Below are 23,294 nucleotides of genomic sequence, written 5' to 3' on the forward strand. Positions count from 1 at the left end.
ATCTGTTAATTAGTCAGCGGCGATTTCCAAAGCATCTCAATTCTTCGATGTGGAAATAATATTTCAATCCTATTCCAAAAAAATTTCCTGCCTTACACTTTCGAAACGAACTGTGCCCGCCACAGATGAACCATATTTATTATCGCAAAATCAGAACACCATGAATAGAATGGGATGGCAATTATATAGAACTGATGATCGTTATTTGAGCATTGTAGAGGAGCTTATCTGGCCAGGCGTTTGGCGGTCATCATTTGGAATCAGTTTCAGGTCGAACGCGAATCGTGGAGCACGCCAAATGTACGTCCGGAATTGTCTGCCGTTCCTCTGGAGCTGTTTGCTGATCTCATTGGCGGCCACAGCTGGTGCGGATGAGGACGCGGATGCTGATGTGGATAGTGGGCCATCTAAAATAGTGCTGGTCTCCAGCTTGGAAGGTCATTGCCAGACGGAGGGCAAGGTGACCAGCTGCGGGGGCTTTGAGTTTGCGGGAGAGGACGAGAAGGCCACCTTTGATCTGCCAACAGAGGTGCGGATTGCCGAGGATGGCACCACCTACGAAGTGGGCGATGAGGAGCAATCGCGAACCCTGATCTTCGAGAACTGCACCTTCACCAACTTTCCCCTGCGCTTATTTTACACACTGGAGGTCAGTGAGCTGGACATGCGCAGCTGTGGCATCCGCTTCATTTACTGGGAGAACTTCTCCATTGGTGCGGATAAGCTGGTGATCCTTCTGCTCAGCGACAATCACATCGAGGTGCTGCCCACGAAAACCTTTAGGGGAGCAGGAAACTTGGAGTTTCTCTTCCTGAATCGCAACAAACTAGGCAAACTGCAGGCTGGTGCGTTTGATAATCTCCTGAAGTTGCAGTATCTGGATCTCACGGAGAATCGCCTGGAAGATTTACCCGCCGACGTATTTGCCGCACTGAAAAGACTGCGGCACGTGGGCCTGGCCGGTAATCAACTGACCACCATTGAGAGCGATTTATTTGCCCACAATCCGGACCTTTTGTCGGTCGCAATGCAGAACAACCGACTGCGGGAGGTGGGCGAGTACGCCTTTCGATCCAGCGGACGACACCATCAGATGCAGTACGTGGATCTATCGAATAACCCCGAGCTGGTCGTGCTACTGCTGAACATTAATGCCACTAATCTGACCGTTCGCAATTGCTCGCTGGACCGTGTCAATTTGTACGGATCGGTGACTAATGTCGACCTGAGCGACAATCGCGTGCGGGAGCTGTACTTTCCCGCCTCCGAGGCCCTGGAGCACTTGGTGCTGCGCAACAACTCGCTGGTTCAGCTGGCGTCGTTGAGCCGCGTGCCCAGACTCCGGCACCTGGATGTGGCGGACAATCCGAGCCTGGGTCAGTTGCCCGACGGTTGGCGGACGCCACATCTGGAGATGTTGGTGCTGCGGAACACGGGCCAGGTGGAACTGCCGCTGGAGGCGTTGCAGGGTATACAGAATCTTCAGAAACTGGACATATCCGGCAATAATCTGACGGAAATCGATCCATCCGCGTTCCCCACGCTCACGCAACTAACTCACTTCTATATTCATGGCAATAACTGGAACTGCTTCAGCCTGAGAAACATAATGGATGTGCTCATCCGTGCCAATGGCATTGCCTATACCGTGGATAAATACGATCCGGATTACCCGGGGGAATACTTTCACGGAATAGCCTGCATGTATCGCTTGCCAGAAAAAGAGGGTGTGGACTCCTCCTCCTCGGAAATCTCCGCCAGCGTGGAGTCCTCGCCCATAACAAGTAGTTCTGATACCAGCGAGGTGGACAAACTGCGCGATGAACTCAAAGCGGTGGTGCAGCACTTTGATTCCAAGTTCGATTTGATGTTCAGTAAGCTGGCCCAATTGAATGAACAAATTCAGGCCTTTGAAGTGCTCAACAAAACTGTTTGGAGTCAAGTGACCTTGTCCGTCTGAAGTTGTAAAATATGGCCCATTTTTTATGTGATCAATACATTTTTAAAGCTTTACAATTATATGTATACATTTATATATTTGAAGTATTTTCTAAAGCTTATCAACATTAAACATACAATCATTCGATCTAATAAATAAATAATGTTTTAAATTGGTGTTTTTTTTATCAGTAATATGCAAAAACCACAATCTAATAAAACCGGAAGGCATTTCGACTTTTTTTTTTAGATTTAGTGCCCTAGAATAACATTTTTTTTACCCCCATTCAATTCCTAATCTTCAAAACAATTTCTGCTCCATTTCCTTGCTGATTTTGCATTCTCAACACAAAAAAACCAATGCAATTTGCAACATGAGCACATCTAGTAAATATTTATTGCTCACTGTGTCGTATACGTAGAATAATATTTAAACAATAATATTGATTTTCGAGCAAAGCAAAGTTGGGACGTTGTGTTCTCTTTCTGAAAGATATTGAAAGAGGTTCGTTCAACTCGGGCTGGCAAACAAAATGGAAAAACGAGAAGAAAACTGGAGGGCGAAGACAAGATTGCGGGGCTCGGAGAACAAAGTCAAGTCAATAACAAAACCAATATTTTCGGAAACTAAACAACAATATTGAATTCGATCGAATGGGCCAGAAACCCAGTTATTTATTGCCATCTGCTAATGCCAAAAGTTTTAATTATTTATGCTTTTTTCCTACGATTCGCTTGCTCGCACATTTATGGCTAACTAATTGCTAAGATAAACAAACAACAGTTTCGGTTTCAGTGCAGCCACTTCCACAGGACGGAAAGTAAAAACAAATCCAATTCCACGGATCTCGACGATCACTGGTCGATCTGCTGATCCGGAGTATCGTGTGCATGTGATTAGGAATAAATCCACACATATGTGTATTTTTGTTTTAAGATAATTGGCACACAAATCGTGCCAGCTGTAAGTGCGAACATTCAATTTAACCATAAAGTGCGACTAACTGGGACTTCTAGTAGTTGTATCCGCAGATCAAAGTTCGAAATTTCCTCGTTGCCAACTTCAGTAGCTATCATTCGCTTAAGGTGTGCTTACTTAATTAGTCAATGTCTAAAATGTAGTAGGTATCGTGATAAGGTACTTTTACATTTAAAGAATGCCACTCACGATTTTATAACCATAATTTAAATAAGTTTCGACAAAAAAATCGTAATAATAACTGAGGTAAGACCCTTTGAATTGTGTTACGTTATTATATTTTAATACTTATATTCCTGTTATTAATACTGTTATTCACTATCTATTACATAATTGCTCGTTTTTATTGAAGGTTTTCTAAATATTAAAAATTGAATAAAATTGTTTGAAAATTCCGAAAATCTTATTATGAAGACAAAAGTCTCGGCGATTTTTGAATATTTTCCCAGCGTAGCCGCCAGCTGGGGGAATTTCCCACCCACTCAACTTAGTCACCGAAAAGGCTGAGGAAAAGATTTGGGGAAAATCAAACGTCAAGCGCTCATATCAACACAAAAAGAAAATAAAGGCAGTGAAGTAAATCAGGTTTTCGATAATTTCAGAAAGTAAATAAATTGGCACCCACCTTTTGTGTTTATTTATCAGTAATTGGATGTGTTTCTGATTCGCGCTGGCAGATTGCAGAATCACAATTGTCGAATTTCGGTTAAAAAATTAATTTAACAGGCTCACGGACACAGGAACGCATACAGACATCCGCACTCACGTACACACTAACACACATTCACGTTCACCTGAACGGGTGGAAAACAAAACTTTTGTAAACAATTTCGCGATTAGGCATTTAGCTGCGCTAAGAAATTATTGTAAATAAGAAGAGACGTAACGAATTAGCTGGTTGTGTTGGCGCATTATATGTATAATATATGTTATATGTGTATATTCAGAGATTAGAGCGAAATTTTAATGACTACTTTTCGCTGGATATCCAAACACTTTCGAGGTGTTGACTTTTCAGATTAGATTACAGCACTCATTTCACTCGGCTAATTATCAGCCATTTTGATCAACACCAAATAAATCACAAAACACGAAAACAGCAGCAACAACAACCGAATCGATCTTAATAAAAGCAAAGAATGCGAGCGATAAAAATCAAAAATCAAAATGAAAATTTATTCGTGCGCGCGCTTCCACTTTGGACTCGACTTTCCAATTGGAACACGCACCAAAGCTGATCGGACAATGGAAGGAGCGAGAAGAAGAAGAGGAGTAGCAGGACGTTGTTGTGTTTGCCACTTTTTATTAAGAATCTAAAACTTTACTGCGCGAAACACAGCCAGAAACTCGCACAAAACAAAAACAGAAGAATAGCAAATCTGGGCAAATAAAAGTATTTGTCCGTGGAAAATTTCCAAAACGTTTCTGTCGCTCTTTCCAGCGACGCCTGGGTTTGTTTGTATGCGTAACAGCTGATCGCCGATTATTGATTTCTTATATGGATGTACACATGTGTGCGTATGCATGGGCTGGAAAAGTGATTAGAGGCTATTGTTTTGTGTAACAAGGAAGAAGTTTCACAATTCACTTGCGCACTCAAAAGAACAAAGATCGATTGTCCGTTGTTGCCGTTGTTGTCACTGCAATTTCTGCAATCCATTCGCGCACAATTAAAAGCTGTTCACGCAGCTTATCACAGAAGAATTTAATGGCTGAGACACCCACTGGCGCGGACACGCTATCCTGACACCATGCCGGAACTTGCTCACAATTAAATTATTTATTATAAAATAGTAAGAATTTATGTACATTTAATTTGCTTTGTTTTTCACTGCACTGCCGTTTTTCAACGCGAATTAAGTTTTTCCAAACCTCGTAATCCGCTGCGTTTTCACCAAGCAAAGTTCGCAACCTAACTCACGATTTTGGTCATCGTTATCGTTGGCGAAATCCAGCAGAAAAGGTCTTACTCTGCGCCTATCGTTATCGCTAGAGATCTTTTTACAATCCAGTTGGAATAAGAGTGACCACAACTGTAACGTTGTTTTAGTATTTTTCTATAACTCGTTATTTGCTATTATGCTGAAATAATTGCATTTAAATAGTAAATTCTTAAGTGCCCATTCGCATTAATGTTTACCTAAGCACATGTCTCTACTTATTTACCATTTCATAGGTTCACTAGTTGTGTAGAAGTTATTTTAAATAAAATGCGCTTCGCTACTTTCCGGCTGCGGTCACACTTAAGAAACAACGCGTTGCCAGATCGGACCGTGTTCGCAATAACAATCAGCTTTTGTCATGTAGCACCACTTTGGGCGCCAAAAATATATATGTTTGAATTGCAAAAATTGCTCCGCACTGAAAATCACTCCGACCATACAAAATATAAAACAGTTTAGTTGTAAAAAAAACTTTAGCTAGCTTCAGCTAACAAAAAACATTGAACTTATATGTACATTACCATATTCTCAATTCCATCATAGTGCTGAAATTAGATTTTATGCCCCATAAATAATCAGAACCAGTTGCCTTGACATGCCTTTCACACTTTAGTAGCCCACCCAAACTCTTTGAAACTTCAGCTAAGCCAACAAAAATCAATAAAAATGGCGCATTGCACTGAGGCCACCGAGGAGCACACAATGACGTCACCAGAAACAGCAAAGTACTCGAAATCGGAGTCGATGAATTTGCCACCATTCATGAACTTCACTTGGACCATTCCAAATAGGTCCAAGGACGCAAAAAATACATTTAAAGTACACTCGTAAATAGGTTTTCTCGATGCTGGGGGTGTTTTGTTAGCTTGATCAATCACTATTGGTCATAACCCAGCCGAGGAACTGGGCACTCACCTGCTCGATGTCGAAGTCCCACTCGGGCGATGGAGAACGCGCTGTTCGGCCGCCCGGCGGAGGCGTTCCCAATGCGGGGGAGCCGGCTTGGGGCTCTTCGGGAATCACGGCGAAGCGACCCCGCTGGAGGATTGGCGAAATGGCGCCATAATTAGCTGCAAAGGAGAAAGAAGGGGTCAGTATTCAGCAGCATTTGGCCCAAAGATATCAATTACTATTAACATAACTGTAATGATTACTGATATATAAACTCAAAATTTAAAGGCAAAAAAGTACCAAATCAACTTACACGTGGGCATGAGACGGAAGCGGCCAAGCGTCGTTTCGGGCGGACCCTGTGGCGTGGAGGAGGTGACACGGAAGCGTCCTCGGCGGGCGGCGGCCACGTCCTCGTAGTTGCTGCCCCCCGACGCTCCGCCGGCACTGCTCTGCATCCTGTGGCTGATGCTTCCTCGTCGGCCTCGCCGAAAACTGCAATGGGGTGTGAGAAAATCAAATCAATATTGCGCACAGGTGGCAAAGTTCTTGTTTTCTTTGACTAAAACAACTGAAACTCAATTAAGCCAATGGCATTTGAGTATGTTGATCTTTGATGGAACTACTTAAAAACATTTTCTGAAATTCTCTCATATAGAAACGCTTTTATGACCAGTAAAATTAGCCAATCAAAATAATTAAAGCAAATGGTCATTGATTTATATGTGATGCATACCTATACATACATAATTTTCTATAGACTTTACTTAAACAAATTTAAATTAATAGTTAAAAATGCTCGTAACCAAGTCAGCTACAGCTGGCAATTCCTAACATTACTAATACGCCACGTTGGCTCTTTGGAATGGCTTTAATTCCACTTTATAGTTAGCCATCCAACTGTTGGCTTCTTTGGCTTGGTAATTCGAGTTTCGCCCCACTGTGCAGTGGTCAGAGGCAGTCGGAAAGTTGACTTTACGGGCTCATTGCACGCTAGTTTACTTTGGCTTTCTTGGCGCCTCTAAGCAGACTACATAATGTGCACATTGGCCACGCTCTTTCTCTCTCTCCGTGGAAATCATAATTGAAAACTGCGAAAAGTGCATGAACGAATTCCTTAAAAGTGTGCCACACAAGTCATTCAACTGCAGAAATATAAATATATAGGAAAAGCGGTGTGGGCTGAACAGCTGACTGAGCGCCACGCGACAACGCGGCGTATGTGTGATATTTTTGGTTGATTGCCTGGCTGCGCAGAAATAAAAACGCCAGCCGAGCATTTCACATATCTTTTATCGTTTGTTTTTATTTTCTCAATTGAATCTGTGATAAATTTCGCTAGAAACAAAATTGTTTACTCGCATGAGACACTATTTATGTGACTAATTTCCGAGCATCAAGAGGGATTTTTAATTGCCGCCAATGCTTGGCATGACAATAAAAAGGCATCTTTATAAGTAAATTGCATATATAATTTATTGAATTGCGACTAAAGTCAGCGACCTTCATATATTTAAGTAAATTTAAGCAAAGTCCTCTTTCTTTTATTTAAATTCTTTGAGAACAATCACGTTTTTCAATTCATTTATTTATTAATAAATTATATTATTAAAGAGAAAGACAAGGATTTCACAATATACGATTTCAGCCTTATTTACCTAATAAATCTTTATAACAATTATTTGCCTTAGCAATTGAAAAGTTGGATTGTTATTGGTTAGAAATAGTTAGTTATGAAAACTTTCACTTTATGTAAGTAGTTATGAACTTTGCTTTGCATTTTTGTATTATTTATCGTTTTGTTGCATTATTTTAACTCGATCTTTCAGCGGCTTGTCCGAAAAACGTTTGCATAACACGCACAACCAAACATGCGAATACTATATATATCGCTCATACGCCATTTGTACAGATGGTCGGTCGGAATTGACAAACTTGTGACTTTGCGTGTTTCGAAATGTTTTATAATTTTATTGATTTTCTGCAGCTCTTTTTGCGCCCGACAAATTAACACCGAAACACTAAAACAGCACCAATAAAAAAAATAGCATTTAGAACGCGCTGCAAACACTTTTCGACTGAGCACTTGCAACAAAATAATAAAAACAAAGAGCCAAAAAGAGAGCCGCCGACTAAGAGAACCACAGAGAGAGAGAGGGACGACGAGCTGCTGCGGAATTTATTTCGCGTTTGTTTCATTTTATGCAACTGCCAAAAGCGAAATTCCCAAAACAACAACAAAGACGACCCGAAAGCGAAAACGAAACGCGGCCAAAATGAATGCAGCACCAAAATAAACCGAAACCGAAGTCAAAGCGAGATGAAGAGCCCGAAACGAGTGGCCACAACTGAAAGCCAATGCAGTGAGAGATTTGAGAGAAAGAGAGAGTTGCATCAAAGAGAAGAGAGAGAGAGCTCTTCGGTATATTTAATTCATAAAAATTGAGATAAAATCGTAGTCGCAGCCATTGCTATTTTTATATATCTATTTTTACATTGTTTGTAAAAAAGGGAAAACTGAATATCAAAATTAATTACATATATTATTGCAAATATGCTAGAAGTTTAGACAAAAGAAAAGATAGAAAAAGGAAACACCTTTAATTAGACATCATCTCTTCGCTAAACTGCTTAACATACTGAATTAGTAAATAAAGTAAACTGCACCATAAAAGAGTAGGTTGAAAGGAGAAAGATTCTTCTCAAACTCTTTAAGTCTATGTTCGAAAAGGAATCTCTGATTCTGCATTAAGCACGAATAAAATGCACGAACTCCCCAAAAGTACCGGATAAATGGAGAGAGAAGCCTGCATGGTAGAGAGAAAGAGAGCGGTGCTCCTAGAAAGTGCCAGAAATTGCGTATACAACACCAGAGAAGCTCAGCAATCAGCCGTTGGCAACACGTGAGCGCATCGGCCCCTCGACGAGGGGGGAGGGCAAGGGGCATATGGTGCATGTCTGCTAATTGAAAGCAGATGGAAAATTGTGGGCGGAGGATTTAGACAATTGAAAGGATGAAACAAACAAAAGTGCAATGGGATCACCGAGTGACTCATCTGCAGACTGTGTCAAAGTGATGAAATGGGACTCAAAGTGACCTCGTCTGTCGTGGAATTGCACAAGAATGTGATGAATTGATAGAAACAAGGCAAATATGGAAATGGACGACCCAATGAATGGTAATCAAGAGTTCACAATTGATAAAGTGATAATCAAAAGCCCCCGAGTCATAAATAGAATTTATTCCCTATACAGTACCTATCTGAATTACTTTTTCTTGAATGTCTGAAAAACACGATAGTAAATCTAATGATGATAAATTGTTTCATTTTGCAAGCATTATTATATTCAATCATGCGGATGTTATATGAATGAAATATACAAAGTTTACAATCATAAATGGAGTCTGAAATAGTTTGGAATTACTAAGAAATTGAATTCAGCAAAAAATGGGAAAAATTATCGTCTTCTTTTGTAACTTATACATAACTTTTATTCGCTTTGTGATCAAGAGCTTCTTTGTTCTCTAATTAGACCAAACGCTAATCACAAATCGATGCCTTAATTGGTTGTTTTATAACTCAACAAGCGTGAAATGAGAGGTTTGCAATAAACAAAACGTTATTGCGTTGTCAATGAAATTATAAACATTATAACCGAAGAGCAGACTTACTGTAATGTTTTGTAGTGCCCCTATAAGGCATACACTTAGAAAACTGTATCATATTGAGATTTAAAATATGTATTTATATATCAACTGGTATTAATAATAATGGTCATATATCTTCTTGCTCACCAATTAGTTATTATGTATTATGCATAAACATGACTTAATTGTGGCGAAAATATTGAAAGTCAAGTTTTTCTCTGTGCATAAACACCGACATATACTGATTCCGGCCGTCCATCATTATTTTCAACAGCACATATCCTAACAATTTTCACGTTTCGCTTGGCGAAGAATTTAACGCGATTTGCGTCTAGAGAAAGAAAATTGCCAAGCTTTTCCTCACTACAAAGGAAATCTTCTTGATTTTCGCTATTTTGCTATTCCGCTTTTCTTTCGGGCGCGCATCCAAATCGAAACATGTGACTCGATGGCCCGCAGTGAGTGACATCATGGATGGTGGGTGGTTGGTGGGTGGGTGGCTTTGTGAGTGATATTCTTCGGGCAGACATTTGGGCACACACGAACTTGACAAATAAATTATGAAATGCAGAACGGAAAGGGTGTTTATAAATACCGACCAAGAGCTTGATTCTCTTTTTATTGCCCGCTAAATACGCTTTTGCTTTTATTCACGAAAATGTCAGAAGCGTTTATTGGCCTCAGGTGAGCCAAGACGATTGAAAAGGCCAGAAAAGTGAGAGTGTTTTGGGGTCTGTAGGGGTCAAGGGGGAAAATGGGCAGAATGAATATCAAAGAGCATTGTATTATCAAGGTTTTATATATGTAACTAAGGAACAACAAAAAAGTTCGACTAAAAACTAATTTAAAAATTCAATTTAGCTTATTAATTATGTTCCATGTGAATCAAGATCATTAGTCATTCTACAATGTATTATAGACATGCGAAAAACATGTGTGCGCGTTGTAATATTAGGAATATCACTTTGCATACGAGCAACTGAACAATGATAACAGCTCTACAAAAGAGACGTTTTCAAACATCAATACTACAGTTATAACAATGACGATCACACGTGATGTTCGAAGTGCTCATTATCACCATGTCAAACCATAATTTGCAGATATCATGGCGTGGAATGATTTGCGATTGTCCCCACTCCCCACACTCCCACACCACCCCACGTTACGTTATCAGTGTGAAAGTCGCATCTGAATTGCAGTGTGTGTGTGTGTGCGTTTATTTACGCCCAGTGGCCCGCCCGCCTGTATTATTTATGCATGTGCTCTTTGTTTTGCCCGATCGAACGACTGTCATAATTTTATTGTTGAACTTGTGCGGGCGATAAGAGGGCCTGGAGGCGCTAAATTTCGCTATCTGCCGAAGAGCGGGACAGAGTGTGGCAAGCATAAATCACTTTTCCACAATTATTCCGTCTGACGACACGCTGATAAGTGGGAGTGTGACATTAAATTGGGGCACAAGTTAAAACTTTACATAATGCATTTAACCGGCTTCCGTTTAACCGTTATTCCGGGAGAGAGAGAGAGAGAGGACACAACAGCCGGCTAACGGTACACGGACCAGCCACCCCCACAAAAAAAAATGATGAAAAGAGACAGGGCGACACCGTGATTTGGGGTTGTTTATCGTGCTTTCACTCCCACTTCAACATGTGAGCACATTTACAGAGTAACATTTTGAAATTACATCTTACATATCTCGCTAATGTACACACAATTGACTTACTTTGCCGCCTTTGTCTTTGCTTTTATTCGCGTCGCTGCGACCCACACTCACTTTCGATCGAATTTAGTTGCTAAAATTAAGCCAAAGCACTAAAAGACACTCACATACACACGCGCACGGACGTCACCAGGGCAAAAACAATTACACAGTCAAACAGCTGGCAGCGGTAGCAGCAACAACAACAACTAGAGAGCGACTCATCCAATAAGAAAATGTTTTATTTGATTTATGCAAACGAGCCAATTTTATTATTCCTTTTAATCACACGTCACACTGCACTCGCTGTTGATCAAAATAATCACAATTTTTGCATTTCGATTGCTTTTCTTTGCACTTTTTATTGCATTTTCCCGCTACTACTGGGCATATCCTTTTTGCAACTTTCGCTTAATTGCGCGGTTGTGTCTTCTTCCGTTCCGTTCCGAAACTCGAAACATGCGTTTTTTTATTTTTTGCAAATTTTCGTCCCGTTTAGTTTATTGTATAATAAGCATTGCGCACACTGGATTTATACATTTTAAAAACATTCTGAAAATTTCGACCGTATCTGCAACGGCTACGGCAATAAACTAGAGTTGCCAGGGTCGGCATTCTGATCCTATCGATTGTTGCCAATTGATTTCTCGAGGTATCGATACAACTATTTTGTGTACTCTCTTAATCATATTATTAAGGTTTATATAGTAGCTAACAAAAGTTTAAATCTTAATCTTACTGCGAAATTGATATTTTATCTAGGAACTCGGGTTTCATAGCATCTTACTTTTGCCTATGAGCGTAGTTCACATTTCGTGTGAGGTGGCAGCTCTGATTTAGGCGCTTTTAATTAAAGTAAAGGAACATACATAAGATTCCTTTGTTAGAATCCTCTTAGTAGCGTTAATGAGTCAAAGTTTCATATAAATAATACAACCATTAATAAAAGAGCACGTTTTAATTATAAATTGTAGCATTAAATGATTGAATGATCCTGTATGTTAGAGACCCGCAGGTCTGGTGTAAACTTTTGCACAATATTTGTTCCTTTTCTAATAGATATCAATAATTTAATTAACTTAAACGACGGTCTATGGGTAGCAGATCAAGTATCGAATGCTGTGTTCGCTATAGCTAGAATCCTTTGTACGATAAGCAGTTTTAGGAAATGGGGAAACTTTGGCGCTGCAGCCGCTCGAGCCGGAAGCATTGTCTTCTTCATTTGTGTATGTACAGTACATAGGGCTATGCAATCATCTATTAAATTCTACGAAATCAGCTTCTTCTTCTCCTCGGACAGCTTTCCCTCGACTGGCGGCTTTTTGGCAGTAGCCAGTGGCGCCTTCTTGCCGTATAGCATGTCCACAAAGAGTGCGGCGAACACCAGGACAGCTCCAAGCCACTGGCGGGCAATCAGGACGTTTCCGAACAGCAGAACGGAGCACAGGACGGTAAAGAACTTTCGCGTCGTCGTAACCACGGAACAGGCCAGCGGTCCAAAGCTGGCCACCATCAGGAAGATGAAGAACTGACCGAGGACGCCGCACACAGCTATCAGCGATAAATGGGTCCACGCCTCGGGATGCCGGATGGTGAAGTACATGAACTCCTTGGCCTCACCTGAAGAGGATGATAAGCAATTTGTATAGTTTTCCAGGACATTTTTAAAAACTTATTATTCATATAAGTTTTGTTATGGGGCTTACATAAAAAAGTCTTAGCCAATATTTTTAGCTCAAATAAAGTATTTTCAACACTCACCTGTAAATACCATGGCAACGCCCAGCATTAGGGTGCTCCAGAAGTTCATGGCCCTCATCATCTGCTGACCCGAAGGCGCGCTGGCCGCTCGGATGCGCTCCTGAACGGCTCCAGTCAATCCGTCCATCGACAGACTGAGGAAGAGCAGCACCTCGCCAAGAAGCGTGGTCTCAGCCGGCAAATTTGACACCTTGCCCTCCTTGTACATAAAGAGAATAACTCCCAGGACGATGGTCAATACGCAGGCATAGCGCGTCCAGCTGTAGGATTTGCGACCAATCAGCACGCCCAGGATCATGACGGGAATGGGTTTGGCGGATTTACCCACCACAGCAGTGGGATAGGGCACCCAACGCATGGCCATATTGGTGGAAACCATGGCCAGCAGATAGGTCAGCGAACAAGCCACGTAGGAGCCCGCGTTCGTAGTGTCCTCCTTTTGCGGCCTAATGGTCAGCAGCACTAGAAGACCACAGATCAGAATTGATTCGTTGCAAGTCCACGTAATCCTTACCCTTGGCAAACACATAGTTGCAGAGGCACTGCACCCAAACAAGGGCCAAGGCGTAGGTAAAGCGTTCGCCCACGGATCCGTCTGTCTGCACCTCTTCGCCATAGCGGCCCCGCGTCAATTTCTCCTGGACAATTCCGTACAAGAAGTAGCATACGAAGATGCCGACGGCGTAGATCACAAAACGGCTGCGTTCCGGCAGATTCATGGCGGGCAGATGGCGGTTTTTAAGGCGTGTGACTTGCGATTTGGTTCAATCGGACTTAATGCACGCTCCTAAACAGTTGGCATTCTCTGGAGTCGCGGCTGCAGTGCCGTGATTTGGCGTTGAATATCAAATAATCCAATCAAATACGTGGTCGGTGCTGGCGCTTTAGCTGTCTACTAGCCAGATTAGACAGGTACCTGTCTTATTGGTAATTTTTAGGTGCACTTTTATAGCTATGTTCTTGTTTTTAATCATCAATGTCTTGATCTTATTAAATAAGTTTTAATTATAACTCTATTAATTGAAAATAAGGCATATTTAATATATTAAAACAGTATAAATGTATTTACTGGTAAATCAACTAGCTATTCATTGAGAGCTAAAGCTGGCAACACTGCATTTGCTAAAGAGCGGGGGCGTTTTACAGTGTGACCGTAAGTTTGAAGTAAATATATATATTTATCGGATATCGCGAATTGAACTTTTCGGCGCGAAAATTAGTTGAATTAAATATTTCTTTTCCATGGTAAAATAAGAATCTGGCAATCATATCAACTTTAACCCCATTTTTTATATTATTTGTTGAGTGAGTATAATCCTCTCTCCAAATGTTTTCTAAAAACCCTACCCATGTTTTTTTTTATCAGAAATTGAATTTCGTTTATTTGGTTTAAAAATATAATTGCAAAATACAATAAACTATAGTCCCGCATATACAAGCGTATATGCGGGCTTCTCTTTGTTACACTGGTAATGCACTTGAAGTTCTTTAGTGAATGCAACCGGCACCCATTGAAAATACGCCCACGCGTAATACTGTTCTAAGAGCCTAGACAACAACAAACAAGCGATTATCCTCTTAAATAGCAGTTAACAGTTAAGCGGTAACTTGTAAATAATAAAAGGGTGTGGCGACTAGACCTTAAAAGCTATAATAATATGAGAGAAAAACAAAAAGCAATTAAAACGAAGGGGGTAAAAACCGAAAGGGAACCGGGCAAAGCGTCTACAGCGGCACCTGCATGGGTGGCAGCCAGGTGTAGAAGAGAATGTACGCAGCGCTAGAAACCACGTTCGAGGAGTCCAACGCCGAGACGACCTGATCGTCGAACTTGAACCACTTTCCGTAGTTGGCGCTCTTGCAAAAGGCCGTGTAGTGGCCGCCTTCCATGGTGCCGTAGTGATTGGAAACGGCGTACAGCTGGTAGGTCTTGGGGGTTACCGCCCGCGATTCCGCCCGTGCTATGTAGGGATTCATGTCCAAGTTCTCCAGCGGGAAACGCAGGTAGTTCTGCTTCTTCATGTACGCCCCGGAGTTACTGGGATCCGCATAGAACCTATGCGGGATTTAAGAAATTATAAACAAGCATAGCGTAGTGTCATCATCACTTACCGCTTCAGGTGCACCACCAGCACAGGTGGCAGCTTCGATATATCCAGCTTCTTAATGGCATCTCTTTTGGTTTTACAACTAGGACAATTCCAGCCATGGATCCGTTCTCCACTGAAGTACATGTCCATGCACTGGTTTAGCTGGCAGACATTCGAGTTGGGCGGCAGCTCCAGGCTGAGATTAGAGAAGCTCTCGTACGTGGCCGATTCCTTGTGGCAGGCCACACACTTCACAGTGCTCTTCATTTGGCCATAGAATAAATGCAGAATCATGCTCTCCTTCGCCTTGGTAAATTCCAGCCAAGCCTTCTCCGACGCACTGATCATCTCACGCTGACGGGGCACGTGTAGGGTCTGCAGATCCGAGTGCAGCCAGTCCATCAGGATGGTGAGGAATTCGTGTGAGTCCTGCTGGTCAACGCCGCGGAAGATCTTCTGATACTGGCCCACAACGTACTGCAATGAAATATGCCTAGTTTAGAAATAATTTTGGGTATTTCTTTATGCCAGTTGCATACCCTCAAGTCTCGGCTGGCCACACACTTGTACTGTCCATTCCAGAGCTCCTTGATGAGTGCAGCCACCTCCTCGATCACCTGGCCATTGGTCTTGTTGCTTCTGCTGATGTAATTCTTGTATTTGTCCGAAATGCAGTACTCGGTCAACTGAGGCGTGTTGCTCAGGCACTGCAGTATGCTGTTCATATAGCAGGTGTTGCCCAGATTCTTCAAACCAGTCAGTCCACGACCCTGAAATGTTATCCAAGGATATTTTTTTTTTTTTTTTTTTTTTTTTTGGATATATTAATTTAAAACTGTCCTTCGCGGACAATCATTAAATTTGATGACTAAACTTAACGGTAGAGAATTAATTGATTACATAAATTGTTGCGAAACTATACAATAACTGTCGATATTGTATGTATGAAGTATATAATAATGTATGTGTATAATTTAATTTAATTTGCGTGTCTAATCCCAGAGAGGTCCAAAGGGTGTGATCGGTGCAGCCTCCTGGTGCGTTGACTGGTGTCCATCAGGTCTTGTGCCAGGTTGTTTGGGTGGTCTTGAAGCCTCTGCATGTACTGCCTGCTGCTTTTCTTAATCTCATCCTTCACCCAGGGGAAGCTGAGGACCTCGTGTATAGTGGCATTATCGTGGAAAGGGTGAGCGTTTGTGACTGTGCGGAGCGTTTTGTTTTCGAATGTCTGGATAATGTTGATGTTACTTTTCGATGCAGTGCCCCACAGTTGAATGCCATACGTCCAGATTGGCCTTATGATCGCTTTGTAGATAAGGAGCTTAGTGGAAGTCGGTAGCTTAGATTGTCTGCCCATCAGCCAGTAGAATTCACGGACTCGGTTCTCCGCCTGTTTCCGCTTCTTTAGCAGGTGTGGTCTCCATCCAAGGATATAGTTAACTATTCTGAGACTGAGGGAAATATAATCTATAGCTATTACTCGTCTCAGCGGAAAGATGGAGCTATAAATGCTGTAGGTGGGCGGAGCTGTTGGCAGCTGGAGCCTCACGCCCGCTACACAAATCATTCGCGGAATCCTGTATAATGCTGTTCCTGCTTAACAGTGTGGCAATTGTACGTTTCTTTGGTTTGAACATGCTTTGAGTGCGGACGTCGAGCGACTGAGAGTGGGGGTACAAAGCGCACCAAGCACGGCGCGCGTCTGGGCGGGTGTCTTCAAAACGTGACCCGCTGGCTATTGATTTGACTCGTGTCGCGGCTATATTTATGTGCCGTGAGTGAGTCAACCACCACCACCCAAGCAATACTTACCACATTCTGACCAATGACAGGCGAGAAATCACGAACGCGTTGCGATGTCCTCTCCACGTTCCTCGGCTGCGGTTTCATCGCCCGATCGAATGTAGGTCTTTCCGCCTTGTTTGACGCAATTGTAGGATCCGGATCGCCAGTTAGCTGGAGCAGGGACTCCAGGCTGTCTGACACGACATGTACGTCCTCCAAGTTCCTGCCCGGCGAAGGCGGTCCCGAAGCTGTTGGTGACTTGTAATGCTTTTTTGTCTCGCGAGCGATCGCCAAAAGGCGCTCCCGCTCCTGACGTTCAAGTTCATGCTGCTCGTCCAAGCGCTGTCGTTCGCGGATCTTGGATTCTATATTCCTCGTTGCCTCGACCTCCTTTTGTGACAACTGCTGCGTTACATTGTGTAGCTCTTGTATGCGACTTAGTTCTTCTCGCAGACGATTGTTTTCCACGATCTGCGGAACAAACAAACAATTATTCGGACCTTATAAGGTAATTTATTGATCTTACATAGTCCTGGGCCTTGCTCTCCAACTGTAGGATCCTGAAGTGCAACTCTTGGTCCTCGGTAGCATTCAAACCATCGCCCTCTGCTGCTTGACGCTTCCACATTTTTGAGGCCCTCTCCAACTGCTCATCGTTCTGCTCTGCGCGCTGCAAAAACTCGGCCTGATCACGCATGATCTCAGCGATGGGCTTAGCCGGCGGAGAAGGACGGGAAATTCCCTGTTCATTAACGCGAGTGGCCGCTGGCTTGTTGGCCCTATTGAAGTCTGGACGTGGTCTGAAGTCCTTCGCACTAATATCCTCTTTCATGGTGATGTCGTGAATTGAAGGATACTCGATGTCATCGATGGTCTCAATGTCGTTGTTGTTCTGCTGCGGAGCCTGCACACTGGGATTGGTGCAGTGGGTCGGGTACATCATAATGAAGTACTCATAACCGCCCTCGACAATTTGAATGGGTGCGCGATACGTCACATCCGGATCCCACTACCACAAAATAATGATTATATGTGATCTATGGCTGAATACCACCCATACTCACGTTCTTGAGGATGTCGAGCAGGGTTGAAATGGCTGTGTTGGTCGCCGGTTGGGCATCCTTGGTGTTCCAGTCCATAAGAACCACCGAATCCTTGACGGAACGCGATGCCCACGACGCCTTGGCGCTGCTGCTAAGACGAGCCTGCAATCTGCCAGCCGACATTCTGTGTAGATCAATAAGTTAGTATCCAAATAGCGAGCTTATTAGAATGGACCACTCACCCTGGCGTTATCAACTCCTCGGGCACGTTAAATGCACAGTAGTACGTGAGGTGGGAGGCCTCGTAGTCGGCGCTTGGGCGACAGTCCATAACTAGGACCGATTTCTCCTGCATGCGCCGATACAGATCCTGACAGGTGATCAGCCCAAGTCTGGCGTACTGCGTTGGCTGTGTTATCGGCGAGTCCACACCCGCACGCCCATTGCTGACCAGGTCGGGAGCGATTGGTTCCGGCGCCTGATGCTGCTGAGCATAACGATGCCGCAGAGAGTGTATAATCTTCTCCAGCGTGTCCATAATGCGTCGATTCGACTCGGTGTCGCCCAGCATCTGGCGCACCGTCGTTTTGTGGCTGGCGTAATCGGATTTTTGGTGAATCGCGGTCAGCATATTGAAGTACTTCATGTAGGTGATGTAGGCCAGTTCCTCGTCGCCATCCAGTCTGTACTCCTCGGCGGTCATGTACAGTTTGCGGGCGGTGTTCAGCAGGCTGCGAAGAATGCCAGGTAAATCAAAACAGCCGCATCAGCACCAAATCGCGGTGTCCACTTACATTTTCATGCCCTTGCTGCGCAGATCTGGAATGATGGACATCTTCTCCAGGTCATCAAGGTTCGAGCTCATGTGCAGCTTCTTCAACTTGGCCATTGTTTCTTTTTTGTTGTCGGGGCGGGCAAGGTGCTACGTTGAATTTGGGACTCGAGATCTCGGCGATTTTCCTGTTTTCATAGCAGGAATTTCTCAATCTGCGGGCTGGGCTGCAACAACACAATCACTTGTTATTTTGCATGAAATTTATCGATAACAAAGAAATCGGATGGCTCTGTCAGAAGAGCAAGCTGTTTTCCGCTTGTGCAAATCTAGCCATTTAGCTATTCAATTAAAAATCAAACTAGATATATATTTCAGCTGTACGTGAAATAAACATAGAAATTTGTACGTGGTGCAAACAAAGACAAAGACATCTAATTTTGTTACTTGGGTAACTTATAAAGATTAAAGCTAAACAACATTTTGTAGCTATTTCTTTGGATTTGGAGCTAAGAAAATCTTTTCTGAAACAAAATTTATTATTTTTCCTAATCTACCATTTAAGTATAAAAGTATATTTTAACACAAAATCTATGATATATATTTTTAAACTATAAATTCGTGCTATTACTTCCAAACTATTTAATGTTTCTTGTACCAATAAACTGCAAAAGTTGAAAAAAAAAACGGCTGGACAAACAGCACTGTGAACGTCGTATCACAGCTGATACCCTTTTGTTTATTTAAAAAGCAAGTTTTTAAATGGGCAGGACTTCGAAGGATAAACGAGACATATTCTACCGCCTGGCCAAGGAGCAGGGATGGCGTGCACGGAGTGCTTTCAAACTGCTTCAGGCGGATGAGACATTTCAGTTGCTAGAAGGTGCAGATCCAACCGCGTGTTTTTCGGAGCAATTCTAATTGGCCACTTATTTCAGGTCTCACCCGAGCCGTGGACCTTTGTGCCGCTCCCGGCAGCTGGTCACAGGTGCTGGCCAAACGCATGTACGAGCCTCTGACGCCGGAGGATCGGGAAAAGGTTAAGATCATTGCCGTAGACCTGCAGGGAATGGCTCCGATCGAAGGAGTCAAGCAACTGCGGGCGGACATCAGCAAGGAGTCGACAGCCGAAGCCATAATTGAGTTCTTTGGCGGCGAGAAGGCACAGATTGTTGTTAGCGATGGCGCTCCCGATTCCACTGGAATGCACGACTTTGACTCGTACGTTCAGGGCGAACTACTTCTCTCCGCCCTCAGCATATCCACCTTCATACTGGAAGAGGGAGGCTCCTTCGTGTCCAAGATCTATCGGGCAGACAGGACCAGTCGGTTGTACACTCAGCTAAAGCGGTTCTTTAAGGACGTATGCGTATTCAAGCCCTCCGCCTCTCGCAACTCCAGCATTGAAGCTTTCGTGGTGGCCCGAAAGTTTTGTTTGCCCGATGGCTTCAAGCCCTGCAACCTGACTACCGAATGGCACGATCATCCCGAGTCGTGGGTGGGCAGAAAGAAGGAGAGCCCGTCCGTGGTTCAAGTTCCCTTTGTTGCCTACAAGGGCGAGTTGGACTCGGATCGTACATACGATTTGGTATGTTTATACTATATCTTCCTTTGGTTAAAACCACTAAAATGTGTTGTTTTAGGGCGAGAACTATGTGTACAAAGAGCCAGTGCAGCAACCCTTAACTGCCGCCTATCAGGACATCCTGCAGAAAACGAGCCAAGTGAACATAAAATATGAAGGCATTCGCGTTATTCACGACGAGGAAATTTTAAAGGATTGGTTAGCAAATGATGAGAATAATAGAAATAATAAGTCTGAGAAGTTAGGTGTCTGAGTAACGTAAATAACAGCTTTAAAAAATCAAAAGTTATGAATATTAGTGAGTGCAGCACCACGTTAAATTTTTATTATTCCGATACATATCAATATAAACTTAACATTTATCCTTACGCCGATCGGTTAAATCCATTATGGGGATCACTTTTTGGTTTCGTAGCAGTTAGTAACTACATCCTTAATAGAAGAACTACATAATTATTTAAAATCAATTTATGCAATCAGAGTGCGGTTTTTACAACGTCATAATCTTGTCCAGCTCCATCTTTTCTTCATTGGCAGCTGCTACTTTGCGAGCCCGGGCTCTTTTCTTTTGATCCGCCTTACATCGGCGTCGGAATTCTCGAGTTTGGGTTTCGCTCCACTTTTTTAAAGGCTGCCGTCTTACTGGAGCTTGTCTAGAGGGCTCTGGTATGGGCAACACCACCTTTCGACGAGCAGAGCGACCGTTGGCCTTTGCTGTAAATGCACAGGGCAGTAGCTGGAGCTCCTCGTGCAGGCGGCCACAAATAGTGGGCGATATCGGAAGGTAGCTGCTTTGCGTAAGGAAGGCTTGGTCGCTGGGAGTGGATTCCGTAAGGAGCTGGTGCAGCTGAAAACTCTGGGGCGTGGCCTCCTTGGTGACAATGCACAGAAGGAACTTATCCTTGTACTTGGGTGAGTATCGCAGCAGGTAATCCCCAGCGGGTACCGTGTCCAGCAGCTTCAAAAACTCACACAAGTTGGACAGTAGCTGCGGCATACTTGTGTTATAATAGTCATGAAGGTGCTGCTCCAGCGACATTAACGTCAGCTTCTCCTCCAGCATTGGCTCAAAATCCCGGAGCGAGATGCGTGTGCAGTGTCCCATTTCCGCCCGCAGTAGCTTTAACTGCACCCAGGCGCTTATCAACTCGTATTTGGACATTATTTCGCAACCGCAGTCTGGCTTGTTCTCCAGCTTTATGAAGTGGCATCCAAGTGGTTCCTTTCCGTTGGAATCCTTAACTGCTGGTATGGATAGTGTGCTGAAGATTTGAAAATCGCTGCACTCATCCCCTTCGCCTTTACTTCTGAGGGTCCAACTAACCAAGGCGCTATTGCAGTTGCCATCTACAATGTCTGATGATTGCTGATCGATTGCGCGAGGCTTGTAGACCATCTGCAGATCGATGGATGACTTATCACAGGCAGGCTCATCTGGCACCTCCTTGACTTCTCCATTTATGTTGAAATCCAGCCACTTGGCTTGCCCGGGCTGTGAAATGTAGGCTCCATAAGCCAGCTTCAAGATCAAACTGTTCGTATGCCAACCACAGTTGCGGGCGGGGAATGGCTTCTGGAACTCCATGCACTTGTGCTTGCTGTTTGGCGATTCTCTTAGGCTGACAAACATTTCGGTGGGCAGGTCAATATAGGATCCGGTGGTAAGGAGCATTAACAGCGAGTCTAGGGGCAGCACGAAGACGTTGCCAGCTTCGAGTTCCAGTTCCTTGTCTTCCTCCCGCAATAGCTGCACAGGCTCCCTTGATTCTCTCGTCGCGTAGCGATCCAAGCGCAGTCTTAATGTCCGCAAGGCTTCATGGCAGACCTCCACATCTGGCCAGAGTCTTACCCGACCCACAATCCGCTCCAGCTCCACCTGCTCTATGCTGGCGGTCTGAGAATTGAGACTCTTGCACTGGGGCAGCTGTGGCAGCCCGGAGAAGGTCATATATGAGTCGTTGGGATGGGTTTGTTGAAGTTTCTTAACACCCAGCTCGTACCACTTCCTGTAGACCGCCACCAGGCTCTTCATGGGCGCGTAGATGACTTCCTTGCGTCCGTGCTCGTGGTCGTGTATATATTTCTGCACACGCTGCTGCTCGTTGCATCGCTTCTTTTCCGTGGCCTTCCACACCACAAAGTCCTGCTCATCGACGGGTTGACTGCGTTGCCAGGCTAGGAGCACTCGCATGCAGGCGGCCTGCTGCTTAAGATTTAGCTCCGAGTACTGCTCCAGGGGATTGGGAAAGCTGTAAAGCGAACTGTCGGTGGTGTGGTCGCGAATCGGTTTCGCTGGCACCTCGTTGTTGCGCGGATCCCTCAAGGCCGTGTTGCGATCGAACGACTTAAAGACATCGCCCGTTTCCTGGAGCTCCATTCGCAGCACATCTGGCTCCACCTCGTTCAGCAATGTGTACAGCGCATCGTCCACGTGCTCGAAGGATTTATTAAACACCTTGTACGACGGCTGGTTTCGGAATATTACATTTCCTTCGTACAACGCCGCATCCTTGTCCATGGCAATAGATTCCTTTGAAAACATTCAAAAACTTACTTTTCCAAATACGTTTTTGGATTATTATATTTACGGGAGGAACTTTTGTCTAAAGCGAAGTCTATTCATTGGTTGATAAACCGCAGTGCAGAATTTTTTATATATTTCCGTTTAAATCACGCATATTTTGAAAAGTACATAAAACATATGAGGAAACGTTTATTTAGGAACATGTTGGGGCCGTTTGCACTTCGATATTATTTTATTGGGAATAACAAGAAAATTTTCATCCAGACTACAGATAGCTGGTCACACAGCCTTTGCCCGCGAATCATCTTTCTTTTAAATAAGAAAACGATTTTCTGGTGAAACAATTATTTTTTTTGAAAGCCTGTTATTAAAAACATTACTTCTTTTACTAAAACTATGGGGGACAAGGGTATAGATGAATTTTGAAATATTCTTATACCTCACTACCTCACTTTTCTACTAAAACCACGTACTTTATTTTGCAGCTGTTTTCAATAAAGTTACAACTTTTAGCTTTGATTTCATGAAGCAAGTTTCTGACTAAGCTAAAATGTCAACAGCACTTTAGTTCGGTGCCTTCTCATTTTAATTAATTTCACAGCATTAGGCGAGCTATTTATGCATCATTA

General features: G+C 43.4%; 6 protein-coding genes across 11 annotated transcripts in view; 2 read left to right on the forward strand and 4 right to left on the reverse strand.

The window, feature by feature from the left end:
* The window catches only part of LOC6620040 (5'-AMP-activated protein kinase subunit gamma-1), a 63,691-nt gene extending 52,058 nt beyond the window's left edge, over positions 1-11,633 (reverse strand). Inside the window, exons 1-3 of one of the 4 annotated variants that reach the window (XM_032721468.1) lie at positions 11,130-11,633; positions 6,065-6,246; positions 5,776-5,930 (exon numbers count right to left, since the gene is read on the reverse strand). In XM_032721468.1, coding sequence (XP_032577359.1) covers positions 5,776-5,930; positions 6,065-6,209 — 300 coding nt within the window. In that variant the 5' untranslated portion in view covers positions 6,210-6,246; positions 11,130-11,633. Of the gene's footprint in view, positions 1-3,542; positions 3,771-4,789; positions 4,864-5,775; positions 5,931-6,064; positions 6,247-11,129 lie in introns of those variants that run through there. The other 3 variants (XM_032721465.1, XM_032721466.1, XM_032721470.1) reach the window with 3 other exon arrangements.
* Positions 255-2,111, forward strand: LOC6620045 (leucine-rich repeat-containing G-protein coupled receptor 5). The gene has a single exon (XM_002044221.2). It carries the CDS (start codon positions 299-301, stop codon positions 1,958-1,960), a length of 1,662 nt encoding a protein of 553 aa, XP_002044257.1. The 5' UTR covers positions 255-298; the 3' UTR covers positions 1,961-2,111.
* Positions 11,634-12,044: 411 nt separating the features above from the next.
* LOC6620047 (solute carrier family 35 member B1 homolog) lies at positions 12,045-13,585 on the reverse strand. The gene is made up of 3 exons (XM_002044223.2): positions 13,381-13,585; positions 12,867-13,328; positions 12,045-12,725 (listed from the first exon to the last, which is right to left on the reverse strand). The coding sequence occupies exons 1-3, from the start codon at positions 13,583-13,585 to the stop codon at positions 12,373-12,375; spliced, it is 1,020 nt and encodes a 339-aa protein (XP_002044259.1). The 3' UTR covers positions 12,045-12,372.
* Positions 13,586-14,228: 643 nt separating this feature from the next.
* Positions 14,229-18,813, reverse strand: LOC6620048 (ubiquitin carboxyl-terminal hydrolase 8). Of its 3 annotated transcripts, XM_002044224.2 has the most exons (8): positions 18,579-18,811; positions 18,027-18,515; positions 17,806-17,968; positions 17,268-17,750; positions 16,769-17,212; positions 15,496-15,726; positions 14,979-15,433; positions 14,229-14,922 (listed from the first exon to the last, which is right to left on the reverse strand). In XM_002044224.2, exons 1-8 carry the CDS (start codon positions 18,671-18,673, stop codon positions 14,592-14,594), a joined length of 2,691 nt encoding a protein of 896 aa, XP_002044260.1. In that variant the 5' UTR covers positions 18,674-18,811; the 3' UTR covers positions 14,229-14,591. The 3 variants fall into 3 exon arrangements, with proteins under 3 accessions (XP_002044260.1, XP_032577545.1, XP_032577544.1); XM_032721653.1 differs by lacking the exons at positions 14,229-14,922; positions 14,979-15,433; positions 15,496-15,726 and adding an exon at positions 16,302-16,407 and having other exon boundaries at positions 18,579-18,813; XM_032721654.1 differs by lacking the exons at positions 16,769-17,212; positions 17,268-17,750; positions 17,806-17,968; positions 18,027-18,515; positions 18,579-18,811 and adding an exon at positions 16,437-16,758.
* Positions 18,814-19,257: 444 nt separating this feature from the next.
* Positions 19,258-20,509, forward strand: LOC6620049 (putative tRNA (cytidine(32)/guanosine(34)-2'-O)-methyltransferase 2). Its single transcript, XM_002044225.2, has 3 exons — positions 19,258-19,439; positions 19,495-20,144; positions 20,200-20,509. The coding sequence occupies exons 1-3, from the start codon at positions 19,319-19,321 to the stop codon at positions 20,392-20,394; spliced, it is 966 nt and encodes a 321-aa protein (XP_002044261.1). The 5' UTR covers positions 19,258-19,318; the 3' UTR covers positions 20,395-20,509.
* On the reverse strand, positions 20,437-22,891 carry LOC6620050 (little elongation complex subunit 2). Its single transcript, XM_002044226.2, has 2 exons — positions 22,730-22,891; positions 20,437-22,671 (listed from the first exon to the last, which is right to left on the reverse strand). The coding sequence occupies exon 2, from the start codon at positions 22,657-22,659 to the stop codon at positions 20,632-20,634; it is 2,028 nt and encodes a 675-aa protein (XP_002044262.1). The 5' UTR covers positions 22,660-22,671; positions 22,730-22,891; the 3' UTR covers positions 20,437-20,631.
* Between the last annotated feature and the right edge of the window lie 403 nt (positions 22,892-23,294).

Source organism: Drosophila sechellia, chromosome 3R (assembly GCF_004382195.2).
Source record: "Drosophila sechellia strain sech25 chromosome 3R, ASM438219v1, whole genome shotgun sequence".
Classification (NCBI taxonomy): Eukaryota; Metazoa; Arthropoda; class Insecta; order Diptera; family Drosophilidae; genus Drosophila; species Drosophila sechellia.